Source organism: Antedon mediterranea, chromosome 6 (genome assembly GCF_964355755.1).
Source record: "Antedon mediterranea chromosome 6, ecAntMedi1.1, whole genome shotgun sequence".
NCBI lineage: Eukaryota > Metazoa > Echinodermata > Crinoidea > Comatulida > Antedonidae > Antedon > Antedon mediterranea.
This window is the reverse complement of record NC_092675.1, coordinates 619370-646673: the sequence shown is the minus strand read 5'-3', so window position 1 is coordinate 646673 and position 27304 is coordinate 619370. Positions and strand designations below refer to the sequence as shown.

The following is a 27304-nucleotide window of genomic DNA, read 5'->3' as shown; positions in this document are numbered from 1 at the left end:
TATAATAATAATCATTATAGTCTAAATATAGTAATAATCATTATAGTCTAAATATAATAATAATCATTATAGTCTAAATATAATAATAATCATTATAGTCTAAATATTTTGTTAACACTTATCAAACGTTGTTAAAGCGATAAAAAAAATTTTTGCCACAACAGTGCATAAACTTATAAAGATAGAGTTAAGTTAAGTTAAGTTAGATCCCAGCTTAGATAATGAGTTAAGTTAAGTTAGATACCAGCTTAGATAGTGAGTTAAGTTAAGTTAAGTTAAGTTAGAAACCAGCTTGGATAATAAGTTAAGTTAAGTTAGATACCAGCTTGGATAATGAGTTAAGTTAAGTTAGAAACCAGCTTGGATAATGAGTTAAGTTAAGTTAGATACCAGCTTAGATAGTGAGTTAAGTTAAGTTAGAAACCAGCTTAGATAGTGAGTTAAGTTAAGTTAGATACCAGCTTAGATAATGAGTTAAGTTAAGTTAGATACCAACTTAGATAATGAGTTAAGTTAAGTTAGAAACCGGATAATGATTATTATATCACCGAATGAGTCGACCGTCTGCCAATTCAACTCTTATATTACATTTTTAAATATTGCTAGACTATTCAATTTTTTGATTGCTAATCTTAATAGTGTGGAATTCTTTAGAAATGACAGAATGTTATTTTTAAATGTCACATAGTCGCATGAAGTTTGATTGATAGTAATATTTGTTTTATTTAATTTTCTTTTGGTGAAAATTCCAACGATAATGTACAGGTCTATGCCTACAGATATTTAAATCTTCAAGGCATTTATTTGTCAAATCATAAGTTGCGTTGCGCAAATTGACAAAGATAACATTTTGATTGGTTCAAACAAAAATAATATGTCAATTGGTTCAAACAAAAATAATATGTCAAAACCATTCAATATTGTATGGTCCAGTGAACCAGTACAATTTCTAGGAATACATGTAGGTTATGATAAACAATTATGTAAATACAGAAATTGGGAGAAAAAAATCACCAACTTAGAAAATGTATTAAATTTATGGAAAAGACGTAACCTAAGTTTTTTGGTAAAATTACTATTATAAAAACACTAGCAATATCAAGGTTTATCTATACTGCTAGTATTATTGAGGTGCCTAAGGAAATAATTACAAAAATAGAAAAACTGTTATATGACTTCCTTTGGGGAATAAAAAATAAAAAATAAAACGAACAACATTAATTAGAAATGTGGAAGAAGGTGGTTTGAATATGCCAGATCTCACTTCGGTGATAGAATCTCTCAAACTAACCTGGGTTAAGAGACTCTTAAGCCCAGATCCAGGTAAATGGAAATGCATTCCAAAGTTTTACCTTCAACCTATTGAATATACAGTTAACATAACGCAGTTGAATTTAGAAGAGCATGCTAACCTGGGCAGTATGCCTTTATTTTATAGAAATATGATGAAGTCTGTTGTAAAATTAAACAATATCATACATGTAAAACCAAAAACTACCATGGAAATAAAGAGCAAACAATTATGGGAAAACAGACATATCGTATTGAACAATACATCTATGTATTTTAAAGTATGGTTATCTTCTGGGTTTAAAACAATCGGAGATATTTACATGAATGATAGAGTACTTTCACCTTGTGAAATATTTCCTAAACTGTATAAATGGCATAACGCCTTAATTGAATATATGCAATTGTTAAAAGCCATAGCAAAAGAGTGGAAAGAAATTATTGAAAAAGGTAATACAAAAAAGGAAGACAATAGTATTCCTAGTCTACGACTTTATATGAAAAATAAAGGAACAGTCTTCTATAATCATTTTATTAATAGATGTTCAAAAATACCAAATTCACAAACAAAATGGGAAATAGAACTAGGTAAGTTAGACATTGATTGGAGTAATGTTTGGTACTATAAAGTTTATAGACTAAAACATATACCCAAAGTTGCTCAATTTAATTTTAAACTTCTGCATAGAATACTACCATGTAAAAAGAACTGGAACTTAGCAGGTAATGATTTATGTGATAAATGTATAAACAAGGTTGAAACTGAAAAACACATGTTATATAAATGCAGTGTAATTCAATGGATATGGCTTAAATTTAAAAATGTCATAGCTAAGAGCTTTTCAAACGAAGACCCAATAACTTGGACTACAATGATTACTGGATCAAATAACATAATTGTAAATGAATTGATTCATTATTTGTATTCTCTATATATAAGTTGCATATATTAACAAAACCTGAAAAAAAAGGAAACAACTATGAAAAAAGATCTGGAATCTTTTTATTACTGAAGTAAAGCATTTAATTGAAAATGAGTATAAGTGCTACTACTTTAAATCTCAATGTAAATGGGGAGATATAAAGCAAAATCTCCTTAAATTAATGAAATAAAAAAAATGCTATTTTTATCTCTTAAATACATTGTATATAGGCCTAGTAACTATATTAGTTTTAAGATATGTCATCCGGGTATGAAGCGACTCACATACACACAGAGCCAAAATATTACCTTGGACTTGCACTTGTGTATGGACTCTAACCTTACGGTTTTCATTATATATATCATTCCATCCTATCCATTCTAAACACCCTTTTTTCAAGCTTTTGCATGCTTCGTTTTCATCTCATCCATTTTTTTCTTGGTGAAAAGGGAAGATTCTTTATATTCTTCCCCTGAGTTTATAGCCTCTCTACCCAGACAACGGACACGAACAGAATAAAACAACAATAATAACTTTTTCATAAGTACGTTTTTTTAAAAATCAATTTTTATCGTCAGTTTACTGCCATCGACATATTTTAGTTAATTGTATTTTTAAAAATGTATATGAATGTAAATGTGGTTACTTCTTAACATCAAAATAATCTTAGTCTTATGTATATACTGTTCAAAAGATATGTATTTTTTTAAAGAACAATGTATCTTATAAATAAGAGAATTATATAAATGTGCATACATACATATATTATTTATATCTATAGAACTATAATAAAAGTGGGACGAACCCACACAAGACAAAAAAAAAAGATAACATTTTGTTTATTTGTTTACATGGTAGCGTCAACATACTGAATTTAGATACTTACAGGACATGCCTATTTATTCTTTTTTATTTATATATTGCTGAATCATAAAAGCTTAGTATTCAAATTACCTGTATCTCTGAATGACCTGAAATAAATAGCATGCCCTCTGCCGCTCTGTATTTTATCATTTATTTCGCTCAGTGAGCCTTAATTTATTTGTTGATGGAACTTTATAATAGCCATGTAAACCGTCCTAATCAAAAAATCGTAAAATATTAATATGATGAAAGTACCGCCGGCCTTTTCTTCGGACCAACAAATAGAACTACAGATAGAGATACCATGTTCAATAGAGCATACATCCAGTCATGTGAATGTTGTAACCTTTGACCATACAATTTAAACGCTAAAAGTTTGTAAAATGTCGCGTGAAACGTAAGTAATTTTTTCGCGATTGTCGCAATAAAGAAGGAAACGAAGTTTCGTTTGTGAAACAGAATCCAGTTAGCAGGACTGCATATTTGCAGTACGCCCTCTGTTGTAGACTTTTTCATAAAGTAAAGATGTTAAAGAAATAATATAAAATGCATAAATGAAATGGAGGTGTAGGCTTATGTTGAAGGATTTAACAAAATAATTATGTTAATTTCTCTTATTTATTTATAGGGAATAGCTACTTACCGAAATTTCCGAAAATTGATATATCGGTTACGTCACGTCAAAAGTTTAAAAACTCGACTAAACATGTATCTTAAATAGCACGCCCTCTATCGCTCTTGCCAAATTGCACCTTTTCATCCATTCAAATGAGACATGTTATCTATACTATCTTTTCTGTTATACCTATTCATAATGGTTAATTGGTATTCAAACCGTTTTATTATATGGGTTTTTTCCCAGATAGTAGGCTTATATAATATAGGCTTATAACATGTTTATGCCTCCACAAAACACTATGATCTATATTCTATTCCTTATAGAGTACCACGTTTAAAACATCGGTAATGAGATTTTAATCTTTTACAAATAATGTAATAAAGCGAAACGGTAAAAAATACCCTCGTTTAAATCCCGACAAACGACCTACACTTACTTTAAAAAGTAGGTGGTTCAAAACATAATGGAGGCTGGCGACTTGCTGTCCTGATAAACTTTGGATTAATAAAAACCGAGTCAGTATATTTGCACATAAATACTGTGTAATGAAAATATGTAAACCATCGTCGTAAGCTTTTTATAGGCTAAACTGCTCGTGTGAAAGATCGTTACGCACGATTGGCACGGGTAATTCGTAACGATGAAAGTCAACGCACTCGATCCTTCCAGGGGTTGTCTCCACAGGCTAATACACAGCGAAATTGTGCCGTTTCATAGGGCTTTAATCGCTATAACCAAATCGAGTATCAGCCAACGTGGCAACAATCATATACTACATGTTTATTAAGCAAAAGTAGAACGAATACATGACATGGTGATTACATAAGTACTTTAAATTGCGTCAGCAGGGACATTAAAACGCGTTTAGTAACTCATGCTATCATTGCGATAAGTTGTGTACAATTTAACAGACCCCGAACAGTTGGATGTTTATATGTCGTAAACAGAATATATTTTAATGTAAATATGAACGTGATCGAATTGTATGCGGCATACGGTAGAGTAAACGCCATAGCTTTAGATGATTTTAAAGACAACCATCAACTATCAATTTGTTTATATGAATGTTCCAATACGCTTAAACTTAGTTTAACTGTTAGTCGGTTCTTCCTTATAAGTCTCTTAATAATTTACAATATTAACCCCCTTTCTGCCATCCTGGATGATATTAAACTTAGGCCTACACTCAATATTGTAGGCCTAAATATTTTTTCTATTATGTATGTATTGTTGTCTGTTTATACGGATAATTGCCCTTGATGGCATCAATATCTAATAAAATTTAATTGAATTAAGATTTATTAACCGAGGGTAATTACTCTTGAAAGAAATTTTTTATGTATATAAGATTTTTTTGGGTGCGAAGCTATGATCATGGCTTCTGTTGTTATGATATTCAAAAAGTCGTCAATACAAACACAACTTTGCATCGTACCTAATTTGATATTCCCAGACAAATATTATCAAGTACGATAAGCTTTCGCTCTTTGCGGTAATTGGATTTTAATTAGTGTCTATTTGGAAGCATCAGATAATTAGAATGGCAATTATATTACAGGCGTATTGAGTGACGTTTGTTTGTTTTTACTCATCATTCAACCATCAACAAAATGTCACATGATTTTTATTTTATTTATTTCTGTTGCTTTCGTAGACTAAATGCTACATAGACACATCATTGACTGTGTGTAGTCGACTAACATTTTCTGTTGATGAATTGGTTGCTCACGGTTCAAAGTGTAACTTTTTGTGGAAAAGATGTACGGATGTCTCAGTCAGTGATCCTCGAAAATGAACAAACATGTTCACCCGTGGTACAAACACAATTATATATTTTTATTTGAAAGTTAAAAACCACAACAATGTACTGTACGTGTTCACAAAGACAAGTAAAAAAAAATAATTATATTATAATATAATATAATTATTTTGTTTTACAAATATTATATGACATAAAAAGCGCCGTGTCAAATTAATGCGATATTAATATATTAAATTCATTCATTAATTTACATCAGAAACAGTTTACAAAATAATAAGCAATTTACAATTCTAATAAGTAGGCCTAATAATACAATAATAACTTTTTTTTTGTAGGCTATCCAATACATAGATATGTGGTCACGGACAACTCCATCCATTTTTGGAGGCAATCCGGACCAGACCCCCAATTCTGGACCACTTTATTTTGCTCATTTTAGGACGACGTACGTTAAAACTCAATATTTTTGATATCTTTTCACTCCTGGCGGAGCAAACAAATGTTTGCTTTATCTTAAAATCGCTTACATACCTTAAAGTTATAACTTACGATTCTTGATATCTTTAGGCATACTCCTTAAGATTTGCTTCATCTTAATGTTGTTGTTACTGGATTGAATTTAGTATCAAGTTGACGAATATTAAGACGAGGTTTAACATCAATGGATAATTTGGCCTATACGATTAATACTTTTTCATTCTCAAAACTGCACATAAACTGACGTTATATACTTACACATAAAGTAGTATGTCAATAACATCGCACACATTCACTATAGTAATAATGTGACATAGTTTCAAAATTAAAATAATGAGGCGATCACGATGTATTTACGACAAGGGGATCTGCTTTCCATGGTTATATTAAGCCACTTTTAGTAGTTAAATACAAGAACGTAATAGCGGTTAGTGATATAGATATAGAAGATTGGTAATTACTATATTACTATTATTATATCTTTAACTTCAAGTTACACTCGGAATCTTAAAATATTTCGAATTCTTTTACGATTTAGTCTAATCTGATAACCAGAAATATTAGAGTACGATAAGATATAATTTGGCTTTAGTTTCAATTTTTCCCGGTAAAAAGGGTGGCAAAATTTAAATCTACATCTACACTCAAACGATTAGGGTATTGTTCACGGAACTATTTTAGCCATTAAAAAATGCTAAAAAACATTTTTCTTAAAAAACAAACCACACAAATACATTTAGAATATCAGCTCACCTCATTTATGTAGCAGATCTGACGTGTTATACCTACATATACCTACGTGTTATACCTACATATACCTACGTGTTATACCTACATATACCTACGTGTTATACCTACATATACCTACGTGTTATACCTACATATACCTACGTGTTATACCTACATATACCTACGTGTTATACCTACATATACCTACGTGTTATACCTACATATACCTACGTGTTATACCTACATATACCTACGTGTTATACCTACATATACCTACGTGTTATACCTACATATACCTACGTGTTATACCTACATATACCTACGTGTTATACCTACATATACCTACGTGTTATACCTACATATACCTACGTGTTATACCTACATATACCTACGTGTTATACCTACATATACCTACGTGTTATACCTACATATACCTACGTGTTATACCTACATATACCTACGTGTTATACCTACATATACCTACGTGTTATACCTACATATACCTACGTGTTATACCTACATATACCTACGTGTTATACCTACATCCAAATTCATGCAACTACTGTATACAATTTCGCGCAATACTAAGGTCAGAAATAGTAAAGATGTATTGAAAAATGGAGATTAATAAAATCAGACTTTGAATAGGCCATTTTGTAGTTTTAACCAAGTTAATCACTTCCGTAGAAAAAAAACCCGAAACAATTGTTTTCATTTATAAAATTTAATGACAACACAAACAGTTAAATTCAACCAAAAACCCATTGACTGGCAGCCAATTTGAGTATTTAAATTAAAGCTGTTTCTTTTAATTGTAATATTATTCTGGATAAAAGTTGGAAATATTTAGGGGAGTGGCAAATTAGAGCATGGGGGGGCCAGAGAAATTATTCCTAATACATAATAATAAACATTCCTACACTTAGTTTTGAACGGAAGTGTTAAAGTAAATGTATCAGGACTCCTCTCATTTGTAGTATACAATGTTTAAATAATGTTCAAACAACGTCTGGAATGTTAAAATTAGAATTAGATGTACAGCCTTTCTTAGTTTTACAATTAAACAGCTGTGATTAGAGACAGCCAGTCAACTTTTGTGAAGAACTAACTGTTTATGTTGATAATACATTGCTTATTTTCGGCATTTAGTCAGACGTGGTGATGGATAAGTTAATCCACTGTACGTTATTTAGACCTACCAATCGCCGGTCTAACATTCATGAGATAATTTCTTTTAATTATGAAGAAGATGTGTTGTCGCGTGTAGGCTACCCGGTTGCTGAACGATTTGAGTAACGAAGAAATAGCGAAACGCGTGGAAGAGCACAGTTAGCAAAGTACGTGTAGAAAATCTGATTAGTGCGGTTCGATCGCAAGGTTAATTGGAAAACACGGAACGCAGTGGGAGTTGAATGGAAAAGATGAAGATGAGCTTGGGGTGACTTGGTTCTGCGATGCAACAGTGTCAGTGATTCTTTAGATCATGTGATAGGACCATGGAGCTCCATACGTAGAGACAATGATACATTGACTAAATTATAAATTGGCTACAAGTTTTACAGATACTCAAAACTATACCATTTCACTTATAAAAGCTACCGTACTATTTTATTTATATTTGATAACATTTAAAAAATCTTTTAAAATCGCATATTTGTAATAGTACATGTAATAATGTAATCGTCAGAATGGAATTGATAAAATTCTCATTATACATAAATATTGACTGTATGTTTCAAAGAGCGCTGTGATAGAGGAAATCATGATCACGTGAACTTGAACCAAAACTTTAAAACAATGTAATAACAGTCGCGGTATCAAAGGCCTATAGTAATTGAAGTGTATAATTCTATATTCAGTGCAATGTATTTGTATATTCGCATATTTCAAGCTAATCTTGCGCAATTCTATTTGTTTTAAATATCAAATTGAACATAGTGACGTAATCACTGACTTCAGATTATCCTTCTTAAACCTAAGTAATACGTTATACGACAGTGCTCAGTAATTGACTGCCATAATGAATGTAAAATAATGGTAACTTTAACATCAGCATCATTTAAAAATAGTACAGACAGTTCATATACCAAGCATCTTAGAATTTGAATAATTTAAGTTCATGAGTTGACAAGAAAACCACCAATGACATGTAACTAAGCTGAGAGACACGATAGATGAACTCTGCTACAAATTAATGGAGATCATTACTCTATGCAAGTAGACATAGTGAAAAAGACAATTATTTCATCAGATACGTTGAGTAAACATCCTGAGGATGTGGCGATTGAAAAAAATCATCTCGTAAAGCAAGCAGACGATGTATCCAAGGAAACAACTACTCGCGGTGACAGGATTAACCGCCATTATTTAGTCCAAAATGCCGCAGTAGGCCTAATATTAGGAATGGTAAAGTAGTAAAGTCAATATTCCCTTTTTATTATCTTTGTAACCAACGTTTGATAACAAAATGTTACTTTTGAAGTGATGTGTTTCTACTAATGTGTACGTTTAAATTGTTCCAACTTCCAATAGAATGTGTGTAGTTACATTTCCTCACCTGTAAGATGATCAGCAGTATTACTATACATAACGTGTTTAAACATTGGTTGTCGTGTCTCATTTGTAATGTGTGGTTTTCTAAAATAGGACTGTGCCATTTAGTTCTTTCCAAGTAGTCTCTTTGACACACAGAGTAATTATTTACCCAAATGTAGTTCCGTAAATAACATAAATGACTACCATACAATTTTGTATGTCTTAATTTACGTAAAGTTACCTTTATTTGGTATTATGGCAATGTATATATAAGAATAATTAAACATTATTCATTGTTGTGTTTATCGTTGATATTGATAAACGATCCGCAAAGAGTAACTATTCTATTTTTGCGGGCTTTTAATCGTCGGCACAACAATTACAGACTAGGCTTAGTATTTTACTATAAATCTTTCCATTGTAAATGTAAGAGCTTCACAAATTTGCAAGGTTATGGAACTTGGATGTAACGGTACACTTAAAAAAAAATCAAACTTAGACCTATGATTTACAAAGAAAAAAATGAGTTGAACTCGGAAAGGTTGACAACACGCGATCGTATACAGAAATGCGTACATGCTCAACTGATCAATGTGTCTTTTCGATCGAGAGAGTGCAATCGATAAAATCCAAGAAATTTAAAATGTATTAAATGATTTCGTTTTTTGTTTTCATGTCTTAAAATGCCTAGACAAGCACTCTGAGGATATAATTTGTTATTCTTAATCTTATTTGAGTCAGTGTTGTTATTCAGCTTTGGTTAATCTAACTCTGATTTATCTGTTCTGGTTAAACTAACACTGGTTATAATATATAGCTCTTTGGTTAATCTAGCACTGGTTAATCTAAAGCTCTTTGGTTAATCTAGCTCTTTGGTTAATCTAGCTCTTTGGTTAATCTAGCTCTGATTTATCTGTTCTGGTTAAACTAACACTGGTTAATCTATAGCTCTTTGGTTAATCTAGCTCTGATTTATCTGTTCTGGTTAAACTAACACTGGTTAATCTATAGCTCTTTGGTTAATCTAGCTCTTTGGTTAATCTAGCTCTTTGGTTAATCTAGCTCTGATTTATCTGTTTTGGTTAAACTAACACTGGCTAATCTACTAATCTAACACTGGTTAATCTAGCTATAATAATTAATCTAGCTCTGGTTAAACTAACACTGCTTAAACTACACTGGTTAAACTAACACTAGTTAAACTAACACTGGTTAAACTAACACTGATTAAGCTAGTTCTGGTTAATCTACAATAGCTCTGTTTCTAACATTATATGAATATTACTCCTACTGTTTGAAACACAATAAATCATTGATATGTAACATGTATCGCAATCATAATAATTCCATCTGAAGAACATTATTTCGGGTTTATTAGAAGGCTGCAAGTCTGACGGGTGATTGTTAAATTTGCCAAAACATTGCAATTTAAAACAAAAAATATGGCATCAAATTGGTTTTGGTACATGACCTTTAATTAACTGAACTGGTGACATTTAAATTATATTTATGTTATATAATAAATTGTAATATTTAAACAATATATTTTTCTTAGGATTCTATGAAAATAATGGTTCTGTGTGGTAAGATGACTCCCAGTAGAGAAGATTATAATTGTCAAATTACTATGTTACAACAAAAAAGAGAATATTGCATTCATAAAACCTGACAAGAAACTTTCTCCCCTGAGGGTAGAAACGATTTGAAGTCATTAATGATAGTGATTTGTTATAGAATTACAATGATTATATCGACACTATATATGGGGTTAACCTTCGCTGCAGGCTTCATTGTATCTTGTTTCATGGCTGATATTACCATAATAGTTAATTTATTCAAAAAAGACATTGTTGATTGGAATATTGATAATTAATATTAATTTTATTATACGACCGCTATGAAAATATGAGAATAAACGTATTAATGTATCTAAATTTCATTACAATATTATTTTACGAATATAAACTTTTTATATAAATATAAAAATTGAAAATAAATATTGTTAATTGCTATTATTATGTTACTATCGTTCTAATACTATTCATTTTTCAGTTCAATATATATTCAATTCAAACAAAATAAAAAACCAAAACATTAAAATCCGTTATATGCGAGATGGATACTGGCTCACATTAAAGTACATTAAAGTATATCGTAAGCATATGCACTAATTTTCCACAGTTTTGTTTTTAATTATTGTTTAATTATTAAGAATCTTAACTAATGATTTCAAATAAATACTAACTACTTATAATTAACAATAATAACCATTATGTCGTTACGTCAAACAAAAAATCCGAACAAAATTAATTTGCCGCGTAATATTAATAGTCCTGCCAATATTACGTACGATGACTCTGTTCAATTCACATATAATAGTATTACTACTTATAAGTCATAAATATGCGATACAATCAATAACACATATCAAGTCATGTTATGCAAACATTAACATTATTTTGTTTTAATTTTGCAGAATATTTACCTTGTCCGTAAACCGTTCTTTCCTAATAAATGACCGCTAGCGGATAACCTTTGTATCGATATAGGCTGAATATAGGATATAGCGATGACGACAGCACTACCTGACAGCATACATAGGCCGCCGTTTGACGAGGAGGGAGCTAGCTTTAATATATTCAACAATATGAACCGAGATTCGAATATTAATATGACTGAAATGGTTGCATTGCAGCCTAGCGTCAAAGTCCGTACCCCTATTTTGATGTGCACTCTGGGGGTGACGGGCAATATTATCGCAATCTGTTTATATCATACCAGCGACAAAATATACAGGAGATTTATGTTTTATCGACTTTTTCTAGGCCTGTTTTGGACAAACATACTTGGATATGTTACTTCGTATCCCCTGATGCTCATGGCTTTTGAAGCGGGATTGAATTGGAAAGGAGCAACCGCAACTTGTAAATTTCATGGTTTTTCAATGTTATCTTTTGGATTAGCTTGCAGTTACATAACAGGAACTATATCTATGGAACGATTTTTGTCGATTTGTCGACCGATTACACATGCATATAAAATGGAGCGTCGTAAAGCCCCTTGGACCATTGGATTATTGTGGATTATGTCAGGATTTGGAGCGATGCTACCTTTGATGGGATTTGGAGGGGTACAATTGATGTATCCAAATACATGGTGTTTCTTAAACTGGAGAAATGAGGAAACTGTAGCTAAATTATACGCTTGTGTCGCGGCGTCTATGATCATCGGTGTGGTAGGACTTGTCGGTGGGTGTGCTTCGTTATGCACTTTAGTTTTGATCCATTTTAGGCTCAAACCACCCCAACGCCGTCCTTATCCAGTTGACGAAAAAGATGTAACAGGAAAAGTGAGACTTAAAATTCAACTGGAAAGAAAGTTTGAAGTCTGGATGCTTGTACAATTCGATTTGTTAGCGGGAGCATTTGTGATGTGTTTTCTGCCAATAGGGGTAAGTACATAATAAGGTATGCTTAACACCAATAATAAATAGCGGCAATTCCCTAGCTATTGGCATGCTGTGCTTATGATGCGATGTTCTATAATCGCTCTATACCAATTGCCTTATATTTCATACATTAAGTTGTCATGTCAAATGGAATACCATTCATTCATTAAAGCAAAGTATTTGTGATGTGTAATTTCACTAAGTATCAAATAATATTCCCAACAGTGTCACAGTGTCTTCAAAATACCATTGTGAAAGACCTACTGAATGAACACGCATCAGTAGGCCTAGAATTCCCCTCCTCTTTGGACACTCCTATTCAGAGGGCATCCCTATTATTATTAGTAGTAGTAATGTGAACAACAATTTTTTAATGTAAATATTATGTATATGTTTGTATGATGTAGTATGTTTAAGCGGATATTAGCCCTTGATGGCATTTGTAGCAATAAAGAAATTGAATTGAATTGAATTAAGGGGATACTTTCCTGTAAAACTAACCAGGAAAAATATATTTTTACGGCCATTCCATATTAAAGGAACACATTCACAGAGGTTCTACTGTACCAGGAATTATTCATGATATAAAAAACAAGCAAATCAAGCAAAATTAATGATTGAAATGTAACAGAATACTTCCGTCAAATTTACTTGAATTAAATTCTCGAGTCCATTTCGCTGCATTTCATATACTTTGTTTTATAATTAATTATAGTATTAATAATATAATTAGCATGCGATTGGGTGTCACACAAGTACACATCCATTTCATACACGATTCAAGGGGAAGAGGATAAATGCTACCATGAATCTGTGTTAAGAATCTAAGAGTCTGTAAAATATTCATATTGTCCTGTGTTTGATTTTCACGCTTTAATAGGATATACTACTCAACTGTAACCGTTATTCCTGATGATTACTTAATTAAGTCTCTAAATATTGAATCCCAAGAGATGATTTATATTATGTTTTAATAATAGAGTATTTGATATGATACACTATCAGTATGTTACATGTGAACATGAAAGCCATGCCCTTCGGTATTTTACCGTTTGTTTTACAATACAATTATGCGAAATAAATTGTACGGTATGCATTATGCATGGCCACTAGAAAACATTAATGTCACTACATTGAAATAACACAGTATAGTCATCTACAGTACATTGAAATTACACAGTAATGACATAACTATATAAAAATAACAGTAATGAAACTACATTAAAACAGTATTGTCACTTTTGAAATAAACGGTAGGTATAATACCGTAACATACCATTACATTAAGATAACATCAGTATGACACTACACAGTAATTTCCACTACATCGAAAAAGCAAAATAATGTTCACTATTTTCAAATAAGACAGTAAATGACCACTATAATAGTAATCTCCACAACATTGTTTAAGAGAATTATAACGTAGCTTCATATTCAAATCAATGTACATTTTCTAATTATTTATTTCAAGTTTTGTCCTAATGCATTTACAATTCTTAGCAAGAATATTAACTTTCGACGTTTTCCCATTTACCATAATGTCGACAACTGGATATTGAAATTGCATCGATATATAAACCTAACGTGTGTCAGAGAAAGTCAGTATATTATCATTCGAGTAGAGATAATGGATTTGGAAATGCAGGGGAAAGAAAAAGATGATGATATTGCAAAGAAGAGGAAAAAGTAGAAGATGTTGATGGAATTAAGACAAAAATAATAGGCAATGTTGACGATAAAATAGGGAAGTTACAAAAACAAACAAGGCACAGCGTCTTTCTCATGCCTTTTCATATTTGCTAACCTAACTAACGATTTACGATACTAAACTACAAGGCACTTTTGTCTCTGCCGATCTTCGACATTTATTTTCACTGTTAAAACACTTTACACCTTTACAACTCACACTCACCTTAATGTAGCACATTATTGGTTTTAGTGGTCCCAAATTACAACTCACACTCACCTTAATGTAGCACATTATTGTTTTAGTGGTCCCAAATTATATAATGAACTACTTACAAACACGTGTTTGCTTATATATATATATATCAGAAAGAACATTTTTATATATTTTTGTTTTCGGATGTTTCTTTAATATTCTTAACATTAAAAGCTAGCTTACACGTTTCAGTTAGTTTCTTAACATTAAAAGCTAGCTTACACGTTTCAGTTAGTTTCTTAACATTAAAAGCTAGCTTACACGTTTCAGTTAGTTTCTTAACATTAAAAGTTAGCTTACACGTTTCAGTTAGTTTTTTAACATTAAAAGCTAGCTTACACGTTTCAGTTAGTTTTTTGTTCGAACTATTTAATATTTGTATTACTTTGCTTTTTCAATTGTATTTTTTATTCATTGTCAATCTTCATTTTGTTGTTGTTCACAATTTAAAAAAGAATTAATTGAAATTAAAAAGATGAAAATTGCGTTGATGATGACAAATGAATATTAAGATACATTATTAAATTGTCAGTATTATATTTCTCAAAATCAATCAATCAACCAATAAAAAATAATATTTATTTCCTTCATTAACAAAAATAAATATAATTTCTTACAATATACAGAAAGAACAAAATGATGGAGGCACTATTTTCAAAAAGCAGAGTTTGTGCTGAAAGTGCCTACATACTCACAGAATGCAATTTAAAGATAATAATATTTTAGGCCATCATAATGTGTACAAATCCCGTCAAATATGTAAACCTAGGCCTGTGGTCCGGCACATGCTGTTAAACAGATGTCATGTGACGCGAATATACCAACTGTTTCATGTAATTGTATGACAACATAGCGTTGTCGTTTTTCCAGGGTGAACGGATCTCGAAGAATTATTTAGTTACAATAAACTAATTTTATCCAATTGAATATTTATTTGTGTCAAGTATCTTGTTTAATTTCTAGAGTAATTAACTACTTTGTAGACATTATAGTAATCTAAAATTAAAAGTAGGCTTGCATTCAAGAAACGCCATTCAACAAAAAAAATTAAAATTCATTTCACACAGATCCAACACATCCAATTCCAAAAGCAATATTATAACATGGAGTTTTTTCTTTGTATAGGCCTACATCAACATGGTAAAGGATCTCCCTTTTTATGTAATGCAATGGATTTTAACTACAATTCATACGGTGATATTTTACATTATTCATATATTTTTATTGTTTATCGTCCATCAATGTAATCATCCTTTGTCATTCTTCAAATTATGTGTTGGATATGAGAGTTTAGGCCTACCTAATTGTTTAGAAGTAAAAGTATAGTAGGGATATGAGTATTTTTTTTGAATGAAATTTTTTTTGTTACGTGAAGGAAATGTGAAAACCTTGAGAAAGTGTGTTGACAACGCACAAAACGTTTGGTGAATTTCAATTTTTTTTCATTTTTCCTTCGCGTAACAAGAAAGATTTCATTCAAAATCTTTGAAAGGAGATGCATTTATTTAATGTTGGAGTATGAGTAGATGTACTAGGCCTATAAGTTGCACTGGCCTGGCCCTCTAAAGTGAACAAACAAGATACAACAGCACAATCTACCCGGAAAACAAATACACATTATGCTAGAAATCCAAAAGTAAATAGAGAATATTATGCCTGCTAATTGCTTCAAATAGGATACAACGTGCCCATGGCACTCAAGAACAAAATCCGGATCACTTTTTGAATTAATTAACCTAAGCCTACGGAGAGCAAATAAGAAGCTCAATCTCAGCATCACTACGACCTTGTTTTAACTCTTTATAACCCATTCAATCCACTTATATTAGGTGCCCTTAAAAGTTTATAAATTGTTGAATCTATTGACTATAGCTATTAAATAAATACTTATTAAGCTCTTTGTGTTTTTAAACCAAGTAGCACTGATGTCCTTGATGAACAACCAGACGAATAAAATGAATAATATCAGCACAACAAATTTGGATAGTGATATATCGTGCGAACGCGGATTATCTTCAGTAAATGATTATGCTAATCAAATGAATTGAATTAATGTCAATAAGCGAGAATGAAAAATGAGAGAATTCATACATTTTGAATATATTTAGAAATGGGGACGGGAAACAAGTATCCGAGTTACACAGTTTCAACTCTCATACTTATTACAATTCTTTCAGAACTTAAAGGAACTAATTTTTAAAATAAACAATGATATTTTATCTTTATTCCTTATTTTATACCTATGTTATATTTACGTATCAATGTGGAGATGCAATGTTTCGTGTACTGTGTAATAATTTCCGTTTTCAGTCTTTTTTTAAAAGCACTCAATGTTTTATTCATTTTATATTGCGGAGAGATGCTTATTGATTCTATTATAAGGGAATCCTAATTATACGCTACAGATGTTTTTTTCAACCATGAAACACTCTGCCGTACCTCTGAATATATGATAATATTAATATTGGCGGTGAAAAAAAAATCATCTGTATCAAGATCAATATGAATCCAGACCCCGCGTGTGAACGTAGATTTTAATCATGGTTAAAAGAGCGCGCGCGCGTCTGTCAAATGGTGTTTCTCCCTCGTTGACGTTCACAACCGTACATATTCGACTTTCCAATACACTTAATGTGAACCGATTTAGTGATTATACTTTTCTGAACTCGGTATAATAATGCGTTTGTGTTATTTATAGTACATAAGAATTACCGTAAGGAATCCTCTGTTATAAACTAAGACATTTCCTTATTTCAAATCATCTAAAAAGCGGCCTATAATACTTTTGAATCTTTAAAAAAAAAATTAATTCGGCGAATATAAAGGAGAATTTCACTTAGCGAATTATGTAGGCCTATATTTAACTGTTATAATAGCCTAAATATTAAATGCCAATATTAAATTATATTATATTGAATAGATTTGTATCTTTTAAACGAGAAGTATACTTTGTGTTAAAATGGTTTAAATGTTAAATGGTTTATTGAAACATTAGGACTGCTATCCCTCTAAAAACACTTAACATAAAAATACGGGATAAAGTGCCTGAAACTACGGTACCATCCATTTTTAAAGTCAACACCCAACAACGAAACAAGGAGTATTCAAATAAAATTGATAAATGTATAGTATACAGATAATATTTATATACAGAAATTCAGACAGACAAATTATTGATCAAGCCTAATGATTAGGTATTATATCACACAGTGTCCAGTTGTTAATACTAAAACTAGATTTCTCCAAGTTATTAAATTAAAGTATATCGTATTGCTCGTGTTGAACTAGGCTGGACTATTATACAAATGCATTTTCAAATTCGTGTTGTCCAAATAGAGCCACCTTTTTCGGGATTCTGTTCTTTTACGACATTTTGTCGTCCAAACGGCATTGCTGTGATGACATGCGTTGGCTGTAACTTCTGTCGGTTTTCAGAATTTGGGTTTATCGTTCATATTTTCTTTGTTTAGGCCAATGATTGTTGGTCCTTAGTGTTCTTTCTGTCTATACTACCAAACTAGTATGACAAAAATGTACCTAAATATGACATCATCATGTCCATATATGGAAGTGTTATGGTATGTAGGTTCGTCTGGACAATGAACTACAATACGTGATATTTGCCAAAGAGAAAATGTGTTTCTCGTGACTGTTATCGTAATGTTAGGTTATCGTTCAAAGGAACCTCCAATATATCTGACTTGTGACTGCCCTTTGGGTCCGTCGTCCAAAGGAATCTACAATACGTGATACTTGTCGAGAAATGTGTAGGCTACTCCATCTGTCGATTCAAAGGTTGGGGTCACGTTGTCCAAACGAATCTACGTGACAAACTGTCGTGCGGCAATAGGAGGTTATTACTCCTCATGATCATTGTCGTGGGGAATTGTGTAGGCCTATTACCTCCTCTAAATGTCGATCATTGAGGTTGGATGGAGTATCGTCGTCCAAACGAACCTACAGAACGTGATCTATGTGGATTTGTATTATATTATAAATTATAATACGTGACTGTAATGTTTAGGGTTGTTCTTTAGCAAGGAACCTACAAAAGTGATTATGTCGAATGACACTGATGTTCCAGCGTCTGTACTTCTTTGCGGCAGCTGGTTTCGTCGTCCAAACAAGAATATGTAATTTTTCCTGTCAAACTGACTTTCTGTATATTGTTGAATGCTTATCAGAAAATATATACATGTAATTACCGTATTCTTCACCGTGAAAACCGTTAAACAAAAATATGAATTATCTTAAGTAAGTTAATTATCTTACATTTGTTGTTGGTATCATCAACCTTGTGAAGAGCTAACCATTTTAATGTTGTAAGTTCCCCTTACAAATACAATTTGTTTACAACACACGGAATTATTTTTCTATCAATCTCGATATATGAGAACCGGATTCGATTTCAACGCCCATCAACTGTTCAACTGTATTTTGAGATATTCTGATTAATATTTAACATCGGTATGTGCATTGAGTTCCTGTTCAAATGAATCGTACACCGGTTCGTAATCAGAGATATCAGCACTTGTTAGTCCATCTGTTCAGTGCCGAATATTTCATGTGTTTTTTTCTTTATATCATGAACTAGATTAGCCTTCATACTTTTGACGAAGTGCCCAGTCTTTCGTCCCATTGAGATTGTGATTGAGAAGTGTGGCACATGTATACATATAGTTAAACTGAACATTATATCGCCATTATTTGTGACATTATTTTTTTTTGTCGTTATCATTTATTGATTAATTTTGGGGCCTGACACCCTCTACGGGAGGCCTCGCTCAGAAGGAAATAAAGCCCGATAACACGCGCGGGCTTTCTTACGCCACATTTCCCGCGTACCGTTCAGGCACGGGGATTCGGCACTGGGCTGATCACGCTTCACTCGCCGCTACTGAGGGAATCATTGCTAGTAATTCTTTTCCTTTGCTTAGTAATTTTAAATTGCTTAAATTCAGCACGTCTTCTCGCCCAATCTGAGGTCGAGTTGGTAGGTCTGCGTGCCCTTACCCTTATCGTATCCCTACCATTACCTGTATGCCTATAATCGTCCATATCGTTATTAATTTCCAAGATTCTGCTGACAATACAAGATTTTGAACTCAACTTCCCTATCATACATTGCTTGGCCTCACACTATACCATACCACCATTTTTGTAGATGATCTCTTATAGGTCATTAGGATCATCTAAAAAAAACAACTTAATGTTTCAAAACCTCTTTCACTCGAGCTTTTGTGGATTATGTTCCGACGAGCTTTCTAAGAGCTTCAACGTGCTGGGGGAGATGTAATGGTTCATTGCTTTTCTCCCTTTTTTGGCATATCTTAGGATATTTAATGGATCATTTTGTGTGTAAAGCGCTTAGAAACATTGTATTAAGCTGTAGGCTTTAGGTGCTAAGTAAGATTACCATGCATTAGGTACATTTGCATTATCACCATAAAGTAATAACACTTGATTCTTCATATACAGTTTTAATATATAGTAATTAGTATTACTATTTTGATAACTAAAAACACTAAAATAAGATGATATAATTACGTCATTGAACCTGTTTACAAAATATATCTAAACCAGAATGACGCACGCACGCGCATTACCGTTAAATTAAATTACCAGGTATACAGTCAATCAATCCAACAAATGTCACCAAACATAATTCTAAGAAAGTGAATTTAAGCATCGGCATTAAGACAGTATACTATAGAGTATATGGTGTTTTGAGTGACTCATTATTACTATGAAGACGTATCTAATTATTGTACATTAGAGACCATAATTGGATGTATTTGGAATTATTCCGATGAGATTTAACCAATTGTCCTCTTGAAATAGACGGATTACTCACAATTCGCACAAATAAATACAGTTCAAGCTGTTCAAAACAAAGTGACCATCGATAATACAAGTTTTCAGACTTCTTAAAAACATAAACCTCTATACTTGCTATTAGGAAGTGATGATAATTTGTACTATGAACTATGTACAAATGTCAAACTGGTTTCATTTTCCTTGTAACAATTTTAAATAATACTGGCTGGGCCATGATCTTTCATTTTCCGTATAAAATTATATATATTTCTTTGTATCAGAATGTTACAAATAAACTAATCGGGGATACCACTACCATAGGCCTAAGGAGACGAAGTGAACGCGGTGCAATTTACGAATAACCCGTATGTAAATTCAGTCAGAATCATTTAAGAGGAAACGTTGTTGTTGGGTCCAGTATGGCGTGCCAAGCTGTCATTTATTCGGAAATAAAGATATCTTAGTTTTAAACTAAGATATCTTAGTTTTAAATAGAGATATCTCTATTAAAAACTAAGATATCTCTATTTAAAACTAAGATATGTTAGTTTTTAATAGAGATATCTCTATTAACAAAGATATCTTAGTTTTAAATAGAGATATTTTAGTTTTTAATAGAGATATCTTAGTTTTAAATACAGATATCTCTGTTAATAGGGATATCTCTATTAAAAATTAAGATATCTTAGTTTTAAATAGAGATATCTTAGTTTTTAATAGAGATATCTCTATTTAAAACTAAGATACCTTTGTTTAAAACTAAGATATCTCTATTGCCTGAATAAATGACAGCTTGACGCGCCATAGTCCAGGATGTGTCCTCTATACTTTCTACTGTATGATAGAAAAGCAAGCCGCCTAATTAATTATATTTCTCCGTGACAATTTTTTATTTACTAATCATATAGAATATTATTAATATTTGTTTACAATATTTGAATAATATTTCATTCAAACAGAACCTATGTTTAAATATAACCAGTGGACATCTGTGTGAGAATGGATTTATAAATATTAAATCGTAGTATTCATGATAAATTATTGTAATATCTGCGTGACAATATACAATAAAACCATCTGTGTATATTTTGTTTTAAACCATTATGTATTAAAAATTTGAGATAAGCAATATAGAAATGTGTTTGCTTTTTTTCAGATGCGTATAATTGCTAATACAACAGGTCAACCAGTGGACAACTCAAAGGATTTGTACGCGTTGAATATTGTGTTAGCATTTCCAGTCGCAGTGCCCTACATGTATATATTTTTTCATCGACAATTCCTTTCGTGTTTCTGTAGTCCGTGTAAACGAGTCTGCTGTCCAAAACGACGTGATTTGGAAACGACAGCTGAACGAACAATTTATGGACCCAGCATGGAGTTTCCTATGGATTCGCTTGAACGCAGTTTACCAAATTGCAACAGTCAAATAGTAAGCGTCAACTCTGTTCGACGTAACGGTCGTATTATGACGGGATCAAACGATTTGACGCGTTACAAAACGGATAAAACGTGGGTTCACACTCGAGTACATGACCCAAAACTGTGGACATCACATGATCAAAATGGGGACAACATGGATAAGTTGTCCTCCATTTCTGACGGTGAGAGACTCGGGTCGTCAGAAGATGATTGTATGTCCATACAAGAGATACAAACAAGAATGGATGCCCCTGAAAGGTGAACTTTGAACTGTGAACTTCTCAGACTTCTTGTCAGTATCTCTCTATGCTCATTTTCTGTCTATTACATGAGATGTATTTGAAATGACCACAACAAAATTGATAAAAAATACATTACGACTTTAATAGAAAATGTAATGTAGCAAATGGCGACTTTTACTGTTGATTATCAACATTTAAAAAAGGTTTTTTTATGAAAAATATTATTTCGATAATTTCATAATTTTAAAAAAGTCGCAAAACCGAATGTTCAAATATATCTCGTACTTTTTTTCTATTTCTTCTTCTAAATTTCTCTCTGACTTTCTTCCTTCTGAATATCTCTTTACAATCAGTATTATATAGTACAAGTTAATATTGATAATGTTTGATAATTTAAATATCTTATTTTTATACAAGGACGTCTAACAGTTGAGTCCTAGAAGTTTAGTAAAATGTTGTCATAATTCGTCTGTTTTGTCAGTGCAAAAAAAAGTGTATTTGTAATGAAAACATAAAGATAACTCTTGTTTTCTTTTGTTTCAGATTTGTGCCTTTAAGAGCTCGTAATTATCGATCTCCAATAATTCCACTTTCAAAACCACCTTTTTTAACGACAGCAACAATCAGAACTACTGGCCATTCGGTGCCATATTCTACTGACCATTTGGTACCATATTCTACTGACCATTCGATGCCATATTCTAGGAGCGATCCGTGGAAACCTAAGATGCCCCGTCCAGTAACAAGTTATGAAATGTATAATATAATGTTAGAACATGAACAAAGTATTGCACAAGAGCATGGATATTCTGCGCCTATTTTATCACATCTTTCAACAGAAATGAACTGTAATACTAATCCAGGACTAGACTATCACGAGACAGACCAGTATAGCAGTAACGACAGTTTCTCGGCGGATACTACTGACTTTTTAGAACCACTCTTTCCACCAATAGGCAAACAGATTTCAAACAATAATGTATCATGTTCTCGTCATGAAGTGATATGTAAGATAGAGTCGGCGCTTTGAAATTTAAGACAATTATTTCACGACTGTTCCATCACTTGAATTTCATCACCACATTATCAGTACTGTATCTCCACATATGGCATTATCTCAATTCAGTATCAAGGCAAATTCTGTAATACAGCGTCACATGTTATCATGTGATACCTGTATTACGTTATGGTTAGATTAAGCTTATTATTATACAGGCGTCACATGTGATACATATGATACTGTATTACACAATCTACTTATGATACTGAAAAAATTATAGATACAGTATACCGATAATCGACTAATTTCATCCTGTAATAATCTGTATAAATTGCAAAATTTTAAAACTGTAATGGATTGTTGTTTTTTAATAGTAAAGAGCTTCAAAAAGTACAAACATTGATAATTTTACTAATAGGCCTAAAGATATTTAAAATAATGATAATAATAATTTTGTTCGAAAGGTTTTAATGAAATGGGAAATATAAATGAGTAGACAAGCCATTACTTAAGATCGATAACAACAATTTACGTTGATGAAGTCAACGTAAAAGGTTCAAAGTAAACGTGTTCATTCCATTAGCTTTATACAATGTATTCTCAGCGACATTTAAAATAAAATGATAATAACTTATTTTTTAATTACAAATGAATTACTTAACTAGTTGCCGGCCGGCTTCTGCCAATGGAAATTATTATATTGATATTCAGTAACAACTTCGATAGTAAGTAAATGTCTAAATCAACTTTCTTTAATGTTAAAGTTACAGCTACCACTCAAATGAGTTTTAACATTAAGTTACACTTACACAAAACCTGAAAATGAAGATTTATTTAATCAGACCATTGGCTGGCAGCCAATTTGACCATTTTTTTGCTTTAAATTACAGTTTTTAGAAAAATACATTTTTCGATCCAATTTTTGGTCAAAGGGAATGTTACATTAAAATGGCATATTCAACAAAACATTTTTTTTAATCAGTTTTTCAGAGGACAATACATCTTTAATACACACCTATTTTCTACTTTTTTAAACAAGGAAAAGTAGGATATTATAAAAATGAAGTGATTGTAAAATAGCTGTCTGGCCAAACGCAGAAATGTTTGATACATGATGGCATTAATATTCATTGATAAATATTATTTTAATACAATATCTACAAAATGTATTGAGATGTTGCAATGCAATTAAAACCATGGTTTGATGTTGAATTATAGATATAGATTGTTTTGCTAATGTTTTATTATTTTCCCCTGGTTTATGGAGTTAATAAAAACCTGTTTAATTACATGTATAATTACACAGTAGCAACTCACATTCATAATAAGGGTATATGATTAAAATAAGGTCATCTATTGTCACAATAAGATCATAGTAGCTATTGATCACAATCAGCTTCACAGAAAGATAATGGCAGTTAATCATTATCCGTATAAGATCGTAATAGATCATAATATGATCATATGATGGCAGCTGTTAATCATAATAAGATCATAGGAGCTATTGATCATAATAAGATCATAGGAGCTATTGATCATAAGATCATAGCAGCTATTTATGATTACGATCATGCAGCTATCGATCATAATACGATCAAACAGCTATTGATCATAATACGATAAAACATGCTATTGATCATAATAAGGTCATAGCAGCTATCGATCATAATAAGCTCATGGCAGCTATCGATCAGAATAAGCTCATGATCATAAGAGCTATTGATCATAATATCATCAAAAAGGTATTGGTCAAAATACGATCAGCTATTGATCATAAGATAGCATTCTATATTGATCATAAGATCATGGCAGCTATTGATAAGAATAAGATCATGATCATAGAAGCTATCATCATCATAATCGATCATAATAAGATCACGAGTTAATGATCATAGCAGGTATCGATCATAATAAGATTGTAGTTGGAGATTCCAATGAACACCTAGTAAAAGGAAAATGATAATGTAGGCCTAACATTTTACATTTAATAATTAGGGCCTACTTACACTAAATTCAATATTTTAGGCCTAGTAAACTTGAATTTGAAATCAAATTTTGTGTAACTCGTAATTTAATGTAGGAAGTTTTAAAACTTTATTTGGGTCCGAAAAAAGAAGAAGAAAGCTGAATCCAGGCCTAAATGATTATTATTTTGAAGGTAATAATAATAATATTGTTAATTAGTTTTAATTGATTATGTTGTAGTGACTTATTTCTACAAATCGCTGTGATAAAGTGTGCAAGATTTTCTAGTATTGTTTTCAACCATGTGTCGATCATTTTCAAAGACATTAAATCATTTGGTTATAAATACTGTACAGTATATCATTTTGTACAAAACACCACCTTCACACGTTTTAATCCTTCGATTAGTTCAATATTTAAAATTAAAATATGTTTTAATAACAAAAATACTTTATAAACAATTGCTTCTATGTTTTTGTTGTTGTTGTTATATACTTGTATTTCACCTGTAGGCCTATCTTTCGTTCAATTATTGGAAATAACTCATTTCTCCATGGTTTAATGTTTTGCATTTCTTACGATAACCCTGGAGAGGATGGAGTTTGATTAACTGTTCGTCGTATGAGCTGACTGGTTGCATATAGAGGGCGTTACTTAAAACTGTTTATATTATTATTATGAAAACACTACCGTACCATTACATAATTGCAGCCAATTTGTAAACGGGTCGAAGATTGTAATTCAAAACATTGCAAATATTAATGGTTAACATTTGAATTTGAAAATATTACCTTGAGAAAACTAAAATAAAATAATGACAATCCTTTTTAAAAATTTATAATTTACGTTTGAAATAAGTACGCCAGGAATTATTGTACCTTCGTAGGCTTCTGAAAAGACAATGCTGTATATTATGTTTAATTAATTGGCTTACATAATTATTTAGGCCTGTTTATTATGGCTAGTACTTGGAAAGCAGTTCTCCACAATTTCCTTAGTAGCAGCTGTAACTATCTGTGTCCTGTGGAAACTTGTATATTTTCAGTGGCGGATCTAGGATCTAACGAGGGGGGGGTGGCCACGAAAGTGGCAAACGAGGTGCGTAGCACCGAGCCGGGGAGGGTTTGGGAGGGGGTGTCCCCCTCCCGAGGCTCCGAAAATTTTTGAAAAAATAGATGCTTACACACTGTTTAATAGGCTAGAGAAACTGTTTCCATCACACTTAATAACAAATATTACATAATGTAAATTTAAATACATCCTTCCTAAATACTGTACGGATCTTTTTCGACGAACTAATAATAAACTTTGATCGAAAAACCTTCAAACAAAATGAACATTTGGTAATGCGGTACTCCGAAAATGCCTCGATAGAGTGCATGTGTTGTGTACCGTGTTTTGGTGGTCTGTTAACCTCAGAGATATATACCCTACAGCCGGGTGAATAACTCAATGTAATTTGGTATACAATGATCGCAGTAATCGCCGTGTCTATAACACAAATCAAAAAACGCCAAATACGCCACATACTTTTTTCGGCCGTCCCGTGTACATACAAGACATTTCATGTTTATTTTATGCCTATAAAATAATAAAAGAACACCATGTTTCTCGTTTATTTTTATCGTTTATACTGCATACCATAATATTATACAAAAAACTTTCATGCGCGAGAAAAAAGTTCCCGATATTACACTCCACTCAGGGGTGTAAATATACCACGCTAACGCTTGTGCACACACGGACCAGGGCGGCGGAAATTAACTGCAATGGAAAATGGTGTATTTTGGAGAGTGATGACGTCAGCATTCACACGAGGAGCGAGCTTGACAACGTGACGCTGGTAGTTTTAGGAGTGCGTGTGTTTTGAAAATGGGTATTTTCCATTTTCCAAAGATTGTAAATCGTGTTTTCTTTTTAAACTCTTGAATTCATAATAGTAATTGAACTCTTAGCTCTTTCACTGTGTAGGCCTATTTACACACAACTATTAATGCTAACCCTAGCTCTAGTAGGGCCTAGCTAGGCCTACTCTTCTTAATTAAAAGATTAATCCACGTCTAGCGACGGTCAATCGCGATTAGGTTGCATCTTTTTTTTTTTTTTTGAGAATTAAGGGGGGTGGCTAGCCACCCTATTCACCCCCCCTAGATCCGCCACTGATTTTAAGACATCAACGTTGTGCCTCCTGGGTGCCTAGTAACCACGTGTTTCTAATAGTGAGGCACTTAAAAAATAGAGCGGCAACCAAGTTGATGAGAAAGGGTGC

The 27304-nt window shown here is 32.0% G+C and overlaps 1 protein-coding gene across 1 annotated transcript; it reads left to right on the top strand.

Moving 5' to 3' along the window:
• Positions 1-11661: 11661 nt before the first annotated feature.
• On the top strand, positions 11662-25433 carry LOC140052292 (prostacyclin receptor-like). The gene is made up of 3 exons (XM_072097779.1): positions 11662-12650; positions 21563-22086; positions 22614-25433. Exons 1-3 carry the CDS (start codon positions 11769-11771, stop codon positions 23098-23100), a joined length of 1893 nt encoding a protein of 630 aa, XP_071953880.1. The 5' UTR covers positions 11662-11768; the 3' UTR covers positions 23101-25433.
• The last annotated feature ends 1871 nt before the right edge of the window (positions 25434-27304 follow it).

What these genes read in the sequence shown, in the direction of transcription:
- LOC140052292 (XM_072097779.1), top strand. Translation starts at nt 11,769, where the DNA reads ATGACGACAGCACTACCTGACAGCATACATAGGCCGCCGTTTGACGAG. An exon ending in TGTGTTTTCTGCCAATAGGG is followed by an intron (nt 12,651 to 21,562) that starts GTAAGTACATAA and finishes GCTTTTTTTCAG; the next exon opens with ATGCGTATAATTGCTAATAC. An exon ending in AGAATGGATGCCCCTGAAAG is followed by an intron (nt 22,087 to 22,613) that starts GTGAACTTTGAA and finishes CTTTTGTTTCAG; the next exon opens with ATTTGTGCCTTTAAGAGCTC.